Source organism: Peromyscus maniculatus, chromosome 12, assembly GCF_049852395.1.
Source record: "Peromyscus maniculatus bairdii isolate BWxNUB_F1_BW_parent chromosome 12, HU_Pman_BW_mat_3.1, whole genome shotgun sequence".
Taxonomy (NCBI): domain Eukaryota; kingdom Metazoa; phylum Chordata; class Mammalia; order Rodentia; family Cricetidae; genus Peromyscus; species Peromyscus maniculatus.
The window spans coordinates 13925028-13937712 of NC_134863.1; the positions used below are offsets into that span (position 1 = coordinate 13925028).

The 12685-nt window shown below is 48.9% G+C and overlaps 1 protein-coding gene across 3 annotated transcripts in view; it reads right to left on the reverse strand.

Moving 5' to 3' along the window:
• Dgkg (diacylglycerol kinase gamma) overlaps positions 1–12685 on the reverse strand; it is a 209540-nt gene that overhangs the window by 54693 nt on the left and 142162 nt on the right. For all 3 annotated transcript variants that reach the window (XM_006985051.4, XM_016003621.3, XM_076548617.1), the window contains one exon: positions 2686–2776. In XM_006985051.4, coding sequence (XP_006985113.1) covers positions 2686–2776 — 91 coding nt within the window. The remainder of the gene's footprint in view (positions 1–2685; positions 2777–12685) is intronic.

Consider the following 12685-nt stretch of genomic DNA (forward strand, 5'->3'; position numbering starts at 1 on the left):
CAGGGTGGTGTGGCTGCCTGAACTGAGATGGAGTTTCACAGTTCACCACACACACACACACACACACACACACACACACACACACCCATACACACATCCAAACATGCATCAGGACGCACATTACACCCATGCACACATATATACCTACATACACATGCATACAACTATATGCATACACAAACATATCCTGTACACATGCACACACATGTACACACATATATGCACACACATTTGCACAAACACATACACATGCATGTACACACATACATATGTACACATGCACACAAGCAGACATATATGCACATACATACACACACACACACACACACACACACACACACACACACACACAGCAGGAAGGAGGAAGACACTGTACCAAGGCTGGAGGATTTGACTGCACCAAGGCTGGAGGATTTGCTGAGTTGTAACCCTTGGTGGATAGATTTGTTTACTAGTTTCCAAGCTCAACTCACTCCAGAACACCTGGGATCTTCCCTTCCTCGTTCAGGCAAAGAACTCCTGGTCAAGTTACTGGGTGCATCAGAGCCTTATTTAAGAAATGCGATAGTGCTTGTCTCCCTGGCTTGTCTCGTTCAACTCTGACATGTGACAGCCGGCAGGTGAAGCACCGACATTTTCTGTCCCCTTCTCACTTTCCCCTCCTTTCTCTTCACTCTTCTAACCCTCCTGGTCTCAGTTTGCATTTCCTGCAGTCCGAAAGCAATGACAGGCAGCGGGCAGCGGCATCTGAATGGAGTCTTCCCAGGTTGGCGGACCTGGAGCTGCTGAGCCCTGCCCTGTCCTCAATTGTGACAGCCACCTGCTTACCAGCCTCTCTTACATGCTCCTCCTGAGGCTCCTGGGCCTCCTGACACCTGTCACTTGCCTGCCCTCCCCACCTGGGATCACCCACCCCTGTCCTTGCGATGCAGAAATAGTGCCTGTCCCAAGCTCACCCCCTGGCACACGGCATCCTAGCCCCCCACCCCCAAAGCCTACTCTCATGAATAAGTGCCGAAAAGAGTTATGAAGAGATAAGGAAAACAGGAAGTGCTTCTGAAAGCTCTCAGCAATCCGCAGCCTGGCAGCCCACCCCCTCCTGAGGTACCACGGTTGGCCACCAGGCCACCAGGCCACCAATTCCCTGTGTGGTTGAGGAAGTGTTGCTGCATCCTGGACCCCAAGGGGACTGTCAGGCATGGCCAGGCTGGAGCCAATGGGGCGGTCCAAAGAGGCAGGGGAGCTGAACTGCTGTATTCTGGGCACAGTGTCAAGGCCAGCTGCAGGAGAACAAGGACTCGCTGTGTGTCTGCAGCTGGCCGCGGTTAGGCAGGGCTGTCCCTCACTAGCGGTATATTTAAAGAGACCCCAACAGAGCGTGGTGCCAAGAGGAAGAATGCACACAGATCTGTTTGCCACACTCAGCTCCTTTGGCTACAGCTCCCAGGCAGCGTATTTATGTACAAATGAGGCGGGCGGGCTGCTCCGCTTCTCCCAGGTGTAGGTGGCCTCAGCCATTTATCACTTGGAGACACAGGCTCTTGGCCTTTGGACCTCTGTGCCCTGTGGCCACACTGGCAGAGAGGTGCCTCCCGCCACGGTGCCAGTAACCCAGCAACCAAAACGGAGAGGCCCGCAGATGAGTCAAGTAGAGCCTTATGGAACCTCTGGCTGTGTGTTTTGTTTGTGAACACTCCCCGCCAGCATGGGCACAGCCTCCCTCCCAGCAGGGAGTGGCAGGCCCTTCCCTCTCTGCCACAGGCTTCCTCCTCCTGTCAGAGGGATGGCCAGGCCCCAATAGCAGCTCATTGCTCACAGCAGCTTCTAGACCCGATTTGTTGTTGTTGTTGTTGTTGTTCAGGAATTGGGGGAATGATAGGAGATCTCCTCACCTGCCTGAATATGTTTTTTTTCTCAAGTGCAAAGCAGACCGCGGGCCCGAATTCCGCGAGAACGTGGGATTGTTAGCCAAGAGTCCAGGGGCAGAGGCCCCCGCGAGTGGAGACAGCGTGTGCGCATAGAAATTTGGTCTCTAACAGGCCGGAGCCATGCTGCTAGCAGTCAATGAGAAGACTTCGGGAGAGCAGCCGCTGCAAAAGCGGGGCAGGAAGCAGGCTCATCAGCCAGGCGAGGGGCGCCAACAGGCACACCGTCTGAGGCAGGCTGCTACAAGTGCTGGAAGTCCTCGGGGAAAACACAGCTCGCTGACGGGCTGAGCTGCATAGTTGTGGGGCCCCATTCAAACTGGAAGCGCACAGCTCTTTGTTTTAAAAAAAAAAAAATCGGCATTTCAAGATGGTGACAGGAGGGCCCTCCAGATCACAGGGAGCTTTGTTCAGGCTACACACCCACAAGACTGGTCCAGGGCACCTGTGAGTCACCTCTTCGAGGCAGGTGAGATAGAAGATGCTCTGATCAACTCTCAGCCCACGAGCACCACCCTTGCTGTGCCAGGGCACAGTAACCCAGCAGCGGCCTTCCTCCCTTGCTCATTTGGTGGTAACTGTCTCTTTAAGTGGGAAAGCATGGACGAGGGGCAGAGTGACTATGGCTGTGAGGATCCCAGAGCCCCAAAGATCCACTTGCACAGGGTAAGAAAGAACTCGGCAACAACTGGAGCCCTCTAAGTGAGGTTGTGTAGACATCTGGGGACAGGGTAGTCTACATGAAATAGGCTAGACTCACCTCCAGCTTTATGTGATCGTGGAGTTTCTTGCAGGTGGCTGCAAAGGTCTCCGAGGTACCAAATTCAAAATACCACAGCTTGTTCTTCATCCTGGATCACGAAGCAGAGAGACATTTTTCAATCAGCATTCTGTACTTGAACTGGTCCTGAGAAATAGCTCTGCTCTTTGGCCCATGTGGCTCAAACCCCCAAATTCCCTAATCTTTTTTTTTTTTTTTGGTTTTTCCAGACAGGGTTTCTCTGTGTAGCTTTGCGCCTTTCCTGGAACTCACTTGGTAGCCCAGGCTGGCCTCGAACTCACAAAGATCCACCTGCCTCTGCCTCCTGAGTGCTGGGATTAAAGGCGTGCACCACCACCGCCTGGCTAAATTCCCTAATCTTATACTGCAACACTTGCCAATCGGATTATCAAGGAATAGAAAATTTATCGACATGTTCTTGTCAGAAACTTGAGAGAAAATCTGCCCATGTCTTAGACATCACGGACTCTGGGTGAACTGCTAATTGTACCCTGAGGTTCCTGGTTAGAGCAGGAAAGGCATGCTATCCTCTGGAGCTGCATCAAGGAGCCTTCCTGTGGAAAGTCAGCTCGAGGTAGCAAATGACAGCATGCCCTGCTCACTGTCCTTTCTCAGAGCAGAGCTCCCTTCTGGGGATGGTTAGGGTACAAAGAACAACAGCCTTTCGAGACTTAAGAGATGTGCAGGCTCAGGATGGATGTGAGAAGCTCTACGCTAAACCAGACCCAGTCCACGATGCTCCGTCTATTTTCTGTTGGGGGAAGCCGAGTGATGGGAATTAACACACATAGAGAAAGAGAAGGAACAAGGTAGTTTGGTTGGGGAGCAGTGGCCACCGTCTTCCCAGGTGTATTTGTATAGGCTGCTCAGCCCTTCTTTAGAGAGGATCTGCTTCAAAGGAGGAGCTTGCCAATCTGAGCTTTACAAATTTTCAACATTTTCCTCAGGGGACAGAGAGGAATAAAAAGCCATCATTTGGCTGCTTACGAATTGGAGGGCTTTCAGAGTCAGGTGGGGTCCCTGACACTCCATGGTTTGCTCAGACAGTCTCATCAGGAAGTGTTCCTTTGGTTCTCCATTCCTCACCTCCCCCCAGCCATCACCCCATTAACAGGGACTGGCTAAGAGAGGGGACACCTGCTTAGCTTACAGGTAGACAGACTTTGCTAAGGAAGGATTAAACAAAAATGACATTCTTCTTGGCGCTCAAGACAGAGGAAGCCTCCTCGACTGTTGCTAATCCTCAGCTCTGTGGACCAGGGAGAAAGAGAGCTCCTGAGAGGAGGCAGGCTCTTGTTTATTCCTGGGCACAGGGGCTGATTCATCAGCCGCGCTTTCTGCATTTCTCCGGCACTTCGCCTAGAACTTGAACACAAGACTGAATTCCTCTACCCTATGGAGATTGATTTCTAAGATCTAGTTGGCTGGCCAGCAGCCTTTCTGACCCTTGATCTGTGTGGGAATAAGTAAGTGACAGGTAGGGAAAAGTGTAGGTCATTGTACTTCATAAAAACCCCGAGACGCGTCAGGAGTACTTTAGGCCAGTGCTCGTCAGCTGTGTGAATCACTGCTTTTTCAATCCTCGGGGTGGCTCGGGAGGTCTGGGGCAGGCTGAGCCCTGGTTGCAGCAGGCATTCTCACCTGCACCTCCACTGTGTCAGGAAGTATTTTCATTTGCTATGCATGCTACACTGGGGAAAACTCGAGGCCACAGCACTGTCTGTCCTACGTTACTGTCTCTCTCTGCCCAGAAACGCGTATATGCGTCGTCTCACTCAAGGATCTTGTTCAAATGAAGATTCTGGGTCAGTCATTCCTGGCGGAGCCCCTGACTCCCTGTTCTCCAACAAGCTGTTGATGCGGCTGGCTGCAGAACTGGGGCTCCACCTCCAGTTCTCGGGTGTCAGCATCCTTCAGAATTCCCCGGGGAGAACCGGGTGAAATGCTGTTGCCAGCATTTCATCTGTAGACTCTGACAGCTGTGGAGCAGAGTCCAGGCGCATGGACTTTTATGGATGTCCAGATGATCATTATGCTTATGGCCAGTGGACAGGGCCAGTGCTCCAGATGCCGTGAAAACTGTTGACAAATATGGAACTACTTGAACTGAAGGCGAGGACTCCTCAGAGGAATGGAAGGACGGCGCCTTTCAGCAGGCAGTGATGCTAGAGACCAAGTAAGGGGAAAACACAGGTGGCTGTAAACCCCAGGGTCCTGCATTCCTTCCCAGCAGTCCTAGCGTCTCTGTGGCAGGAGACTCGCCCTGCAAGCCTGTTTTCAAGCATCACTGCTGGTCTGAATCATGACTTCTGAAAGTTATTGCCTGGAGATTTAGAGTTTTAATAAAAATTTCCGGAAGCCATGGCTATTTTTGCCCCAAAGTGGCTCTTTTGATGATCTAATGAGGTTAAGAGGTCGCGACTAGGTCAGTATTGTGGAATAATAGGGCCGCCTGGATTACCCATCCATGGATAGCTGTGTGACCTTTGGCAGGATGCTTAATCCTTTTAAATCTCACTCTCCCCTTCTGTAAAACAGTGAATGAAAGAGATCTGCTTCTCAGGATGGTGGAGAAGATTGAATGAGATGTTGCTACTCCCTCTTAGCTGTTGGTATTTTACAGTTATCAGCTGGTGTATTTGGATAACACAGGAAGGGAAAAACGACAGACCTGCCTGGCTGTCTAGCTGCAGGCTTTATGTATTTACATGTGTTGGGAAGGAAAATACTCAGTCATATTTGGTAGATCATATGTTTTGACTTTTGGCTAAAAATTTGTTCCCCCTCATATCTAATTGAATACATTTTTTAAAAAGAGTCACAGACCACATCCTAATCCCTAGTTAATCCTCTGGACTGGTCATGTGGTTGGTTAAAGATGTGATATGCTGACAGATATGCTTCTGAGAAGCTGAACTGCATGTTTGATATGAAACAAAATATTAATATGGGGTTGGAGCCACGGAGCAGTGGGTAAGGATGCTTGCTACCAAGCCTGGTGACCTGAGTTCGATTCCCTGGGACCCACATGCTGTTCTTATACACACTCCATGGTGCATGTGCATCCACTTCTACAAACAAATAAACAATAAAAAACCAAAAAATATTAATGCAACACACATTCATTTTGTCCAGCCTAGAGAGGGGTGTATGACATACAACAGAGAACAAAAGACAGAATTTTATGAACCAGGCACCTTGTAAAGATGACAAGGAAGCACTAGGGTATCCCAAAGGAAAGACACCCAGTTCTTTTCTTTTCGGTTTTTTTGAGACAGGGTTTCTTCGTGTAGTTTTGGTGCCTTTCCTGGATCTCACCTTGTAGACCAGGCTGGCCTCGAACTCACAGAGATGGTCCACCTGGCTCTGTCTCCCGAGTGCTGGGATCAAAGACATGTGCCACCACCGCCCGGCAACATCCAGTTCTTAAGTGTCTTAAGTGATGGGCTCAGAGGCAGTCAGGGCAAGTATCTTTAAAAGGTAGGATGATGTTAAAATTGGGTTCAGGAGAATTCAAGGGAGCAGAGAAGATAAAGGGCAAACACTCTAGGCAGAGGAGGAAGCCCAGGTGTCTCCATCAAATTTCCATTGCTATAACACAACTCCTAGAGTTGGTCAACTTATAAAGAAAAGAGGCTTATTCAGCTGGTGGCCCAAGACCAGGGCACTGGCTCAGCTAAAGTCCTTGTGCTGTGCCGTAGCATGCCTAGGAAGCAAAAAGGAGAAGCAGGGGGGTGTGGAGAGAGGAAGCAAAAGCAGATAAAGGAAGCTGCGCTTGCTCTAGAACAAGCCCTTACAGAAACGTGCTCATTCTTGAGTAAGCTACACGGATCCTCCATGACGGCAGGTTCCTTATGATCCAAGGGGCCCTTAAAAGCCCTCTTGCCTCTCAACCTTGCTAACTGGAGCCAGACCTCATCTAAACCATAACCCAGGAAATGGGTCCGGGAAAGTGCCAAAGGGACACAGAACTCAAGCAGGGGTGGGGTGGGCGCTGGCTACCCATAGCTGGAGGGCCAGGTTGGATGTACCAGTGCTTGGGCTTGATGGTGAAGCCTATGGGGAGTCATGGGCCATCGTTGGGTGGGAATGAGGGCAGTGTGTTGACAGCAATGACCTGATCTCTTGCAGGGTTCTGGAGTGTGCATGGTTTATATATGCGTGTGTGTGTGTGTGTGTGTGTGTGTGTGTGTGTGTGTGTGTGTATGTCTGTGTGTCTGTGTGCGAGTTCACTATTTTGACCAGGCTGACTGGCCAGTAAGCTCCAGGCACCAGCCAGCCTCTGCCTCCGCTATGTGGGTGCCCGGGATCTGAACTCAGGTCCTCATGTTTGCTCAAGAAGCACTGTGAAAATGCAGACTGGAGGCTTGGAGAATAGTTTGGATGTGGTGTAGGAGCAATGGCAATAAAATGATGCCAAGATAGAATCAGAGGCTGGAAGAGGTGGGATTGGCAGGGCTGGTTCTGAAGACTGAGAAGTAGCTAACGAAGCATTCAGCGTTAGGACAGCATGACACATACAGGCTGGTTTCCTGAGACCAGGATGCAGGAGGTCAGTTTCTGGGGGTATTCTTCATTGCAACTAAAGAATTTGGATTGTGGCCCATGTATCCATCTGTTCATCCATTCAAATATACTGAAGATATATCGGCAGCTACTATGGGCCACACACCACATAAGGACCAGCAATGTGTTCTCCTCACCGAGCTTTTGTATTTTCAGTAGCATCACCAAGGCTAACATTGGACCACTGGCCCATAGGACACTCTTGTGCTTGAGATCTTACAGAGCCCATCTGTTCTGTTAACGCAGGCAGGGTGGGGTTAGGAGTGAACGTGTTCTATTCCCACAGCCCCTTGCTTTTGCAGTCTGCTGAACACTTTTCCATTTTTAATTTTATGTGTATGAGTGTTCTGCCTGTATGTGTTAGTGCACTGTGCACACGCAGTACCTGGGAAGTACAGAAGAGGGCGTTGGACCCTTTGGACCTGGAGCTGCAGATGACTGTGAGCTGCCATGTGGCCTCTGGTGACAGAGGTGACCTAGGTCTGCTACAAAAGCAGCCAGTGAGCCAGTGTCCTTAGCCCCCAAGGAATCTCTCTAGCCCCTCTTTTAAACACTTTTCATTTAAAATTGCTTTAATTCTTAGAAGAGTCTCAGAAGGCCGGTATTATTTATTCTACAAGAGGATTCAAAGACTGGATCTTTCTCTGCCATGCCCTTTCCTCCTTTTTCTTAACTATCACAGCCTTTAGTAGGCGATGAGAGGGCACCAGAGCCCATAGTTTGAGGCAGGAGACTCACTCCCTTCTCTCTGCCAACTAGAGAACACGGACCCTGTTGTCCCCTCTCTTCTGGAGACGCCTCCCAGGCCTCATCACTCCTAGATCCTATCGGAGGATTCTGCTGCTGCTTGTGGCCCCGATCTGTCTGCTTCCTTCTCTGTTGTATGGACCGTCATAGCATTTGGGGGTTCAGGGACTGGGGCTCAAGCCTTGTTCTCCCACCTTCTTATTTGGACCATTATTTAAGTTCTTTGAATCCCCACTCTACTGCAGAGTAGAAACATTATCTTCTACCCAACGAAGTTGGGAAGCTTCAGCGGCAAGTGTGAAGCGCTGGTCAGGGGTTCAGTGCATTCTCCGTGCTCAGCAAGAGCCAAGAGACACGGTTACTGGAACACTCATTCCTCTTTGGCTCTAGAGGTAAGGGCAGGAGGCTTTTTTTTTTCCCCTCTCCCCCAGGTGGCCAATATATTTTGAAGAAGAGAAAACTAACAATGTTTTAATGACCGCTGGAAAACATTTTCTGCATCTCTCTTCCTGAGTTTTCGTTGGCCACTGCTTCTCTCCTTCCCATAATCACCTTGCAGCTGGAGGTGACTAATCCTTCACCATGCCCTAGGGCTGATCTCCAGGCCCATGAGGCTCCTAGTCTCAGGCTCTGATCTCCCTAGGTGGACCCGTTCTTGAAGCCTCCGGCCCTCCTTTGGGTTCCAGGAGGTTCTTAGGCATGCGATAGGCGGCAGCAGCAGCGACACATTGTTGATTTTGGTTCTGGTTGTCTCGATTCCCTTTGGTTTATAGGAAAATAACATCAGTGACACCTGAGTTAGTTGAGTCTTTTCACTTGACAGATGAAGAAAAGGAGACTAATTAAAAATGTTCTTTTATGTTGTCAGCAGTTCAGGGCTAGGATCCGTCATCATCCTGACAGCTATGAATTGGTTGTTTTCGAGAAGGACCCGTAGGTAAAACCAGCTAGCTGCTGCCCATCTGCACCAGCAGAGCAGCGTGTTCAGCTCCCTTAACCACCCCGAGCTCCTGGTGGCTCTTTTCTGAGAATCAAGGAAGTTTTTAGGGCAACAGGCCTTTGAAGTCATCAAAAGTCAAAACATGAAAACGTTTCTTTGGGCTTAGAAGTCTACACAGAGAATGTTACAGTTATTTCTAGAAACAGAACCCTTGAACTGAAGGCTTCCCTTCTTGTGGTTTAGACTTTGATAACCAGGTTCCCTGAGTAGCTCGTGACTGAAATAGCTCTTTGGGCCTTCTGTGTCAGTCAGCATTGGGTTGGGAGGCCTGGGGGAACAGAGGCTGCCCACAAGAGGGTGTTCTCTATTGGAAAAACTATACCTAGCCAACAGGCCGTTTCTGTACGTTAATGACACATGTTCACAGAGTTTGTCTCAGTGAAAAAAAAAAGGAATGATTTTGGATGGGGCATTTTGAATGAATATTAGTATAGGCTAGTATCTATTTGAATACTTGGTCCCTGGTTGGTGGAACTCTTTGGGAAGGATTGGGACGTGTGGCCTTGTTGGAGGAGGTGTGTCACTGGGAGTGAGATTTGAAGTTTCAAAGTCCCTGCCACTCTCAGTTAGCTCCCTCTCTGCCTCCTACTTTTGGATAAGAGTGTAAGCTCTCAGCTGCTGCTCCAGTGTCTTGGCTGCCTCCCACCTGCTGCCAAGCTCCCCACCATGATGGTCATGGACTCTGCCCCTCTGGAACCATGAGCCCAAATTAAATGCTTCCCTTTATAAGTTGCCTTGGTCATGGCATCCAGTAACTAAGACATTGGGTTTCTTGAGTAGCTGTTGGCATTTTTGTTTGATTGTTTGTTTTTGATACTTCTACTAAAATAATAAACTAAGGTCAGGTCATTAACATGAATGTCAACCTAGCAAATCAGAAACACAAAAAAGGCCCAGGTAGCCACAGCTGAGTTATAATTGAATGATGGACGTCACAGTACAGAGATATTACCTGAGAACATTCCACACAGTTAAATTCCAAATGCCTTTGGAAGTATAGTTATGTTAACCCAAATTTGTGTAAAGAATTAGAAAACAACAAACCCACGAAAACAAAAGAAGAGGAGCCATGGCAGAAGGGTTTATGTCAAGGACCAGAACGTCAGTCCCCACAAGCCCGTGACTGTCCCCTCCCAGGTGCAGCAGAAGCCATCTGTGTCGCTGGCATCCTCAGCTGCCCTTGACCATCAGAGGGCTTGTCACCACGTCTAATCCACCCTGCATGCTGTCCCCTTTTCTTGCTGCTCACAGAATGGGGCACTCGGTGACCCTTGGTCACGGAGCTGTGAAAGGAATAATCTTTTCCAAGAGGCGGCAGTGGCCCTTTCTGGCCAAGGGAAACTGAACACCCAGCAATCAGGAAGGGGCTTTATAAATAGCTGGGTTTTTTCGTGCCTTGAATGGGACTTTTGTGCCTGCTGGGCCTGCCAACAGATTTGTGTTGGCTCAGTGTATTTCAGCTTCAAGGGGCAAGGTATTCCCTGGCTTTGGTCCATGCTTGGGACAGGATTGTGTTCATGGCGCTCAGAAAGACATAGGATGATGAATGATGAGAGGATTGGCGGCCAGAGACCAGGAAGGGGTGGACAGACATGGAGGGAGGGCAAAAGGGGAGTGATCAAGAACGGGTCCACCAAAAATGATCAGTAATGGAGGAACTTGCTTAAGGTGCATGTTATTATGTAAGTGTGGAATCCTCTTAATGACCTGTGAAATCAAGACACTTCTTAAGTCTTACATGTTTTATGACAGTTTGCATTGAAATGGTCTTTGAGATTCAAGTACTTCCAGCTAGAGAACCGCCAGTTCTAAGGACTCTCCAAAGTATAAAGAGATGAATTACTGTCAAAAGTTCTTCCTTTCATCTTTTTTCCTCCCTTCCTCCCTCCCTCCCTCCCTCCCTCCCTCCCTCCCTCCCTTCCTCCCTCCCTCCTTTCTAACTTCCTTTCTTTTTGAGACAGGGTATCACTATGTAGTTCTGACTGGGCTGGAACTCAATATGAAGGCTAGGCTGGTCTCAGACTCACAGAGATCCCCTCGCCTCTCCCTCATGAGTGCTGGGATTAATGGTGACACCCCCTGCCCCACTGTTGACATTTCTTTTTTTTTTTTTTTTTTGGTTTTTCAAGACAGGGTTTCTCTGTGTAGCTTTGCGCCTTTCCTGGGACTCACTTGGTAGTCCAGGCTGGCCTCGAACTCACAGAGATCCGCCTGCCTCTGCCTCCCGAGTGCTGGGATTAAAGGCGTGCACCACCACCGCCCGGCAACATTTCTTAATGTAGAAGAGTTATTCATACATTTAATCATAATAAAGACCATATAAGATAACTAGTGTGTTAAATCTTTTAAAAATATAGAATGAAAGGAAGCCATAAATTTGAAATACAGAAAGGAGGGGCATATGAGAGGCTTGGAGGGAGGAAAGGGAAGAGGGTAAAATTAATGAAGAAAAGTAAATTATTAATAAAAGCATGGAATGGAATTATCTCAATTACAGTGTTACCACTTGGTATCAAGAGATACTGAATGAATGGCCAATGAATGTTGAATAGTAAGAATGGGAAAACGAATTACAGCTCAGGACTTCTTGATGACAAAGATCTTACTGAGTAGCATGCCCAGGAGGGTAGTGCAGATGGTTAGAAACTGTGCACTCTTTAATAGTTAGAGGGCACGTGCAGAGCCAACACTCCTTGCCCAGTCTGGATGGTGGTCCTAGTCTAGGCATCCTGTTTATGTTATCAGGAAACAGTCTCTGATGATACAGATGAAGGCACAGAGCTGGGATGGAAATGCCAGCTCCTGACCTGGAATCCATATTCCTTACCACTTTGCTCCCCCTGGCCCCCACTACCGTGCCTCAGAGGCATATGAGAGAAATGGAATATACAGCCAAACTCGTGAGAGCAAGTGACCGTGACCGCTGGTCCTCAGTCATGCTTGTGGCTCATAGGACCCAGTCTCAAGGTGGCCTGGCTGTGCTCGCTTGGGGTCCTGTGGTACTCATCAGAGTGGTCGGGACCTCCTTATTGGTCTTTGCTTTCTACACTTGGCCATAAGTACTAAGGAGCCAAAGCCACAATCTTATGCTGGAGAATCTTCTTCCCTTTCATGGCTAAGTCTGAACTCCGAAGAATTACAGCTTCCTAAGAGTGACTCTCCTCTTCCGCAGGAGACAGCTTGTGTTTGCGGACTAAGGACACGTTCTCCTTTGACAGGCTCTCGCTGCCTGGCCTCTGACAACATCTTCTCCAGAGGGCATCCACTCATGATCAAGCCTCCCCAAGTCTGAAATAGTAAATTCCTCCAGTGTAGGACATAGGGCCCTACATAGACGCAGCCCACGAAAAAGCTTCTTTAAGTAAAGAATTGTGCACATAATTATAATCACAGCACTCGGGAGGCTGGGGCAGGAGGACTGCTGTGTGTCTGAGGCCAGTGGGTAATGGTACTTGCCATGCAAGCCTCGCAACCAGAATTCAATCTCTGGAAGCCATTGAAAGGCAGGAAGATCCAGTAGATCTCATTCCAGCACTCGGAAGGCAGAGGCAGGTGAATCTCTAAGTTCGAGGCCAGCCTGGTCTACTGAACAAGTTCCAGGACAGCCAGGGCTATGCAAACAAGGCCTGTCTTGAAAAAAAAAATTACGAAATAAAAAAAGAAAGG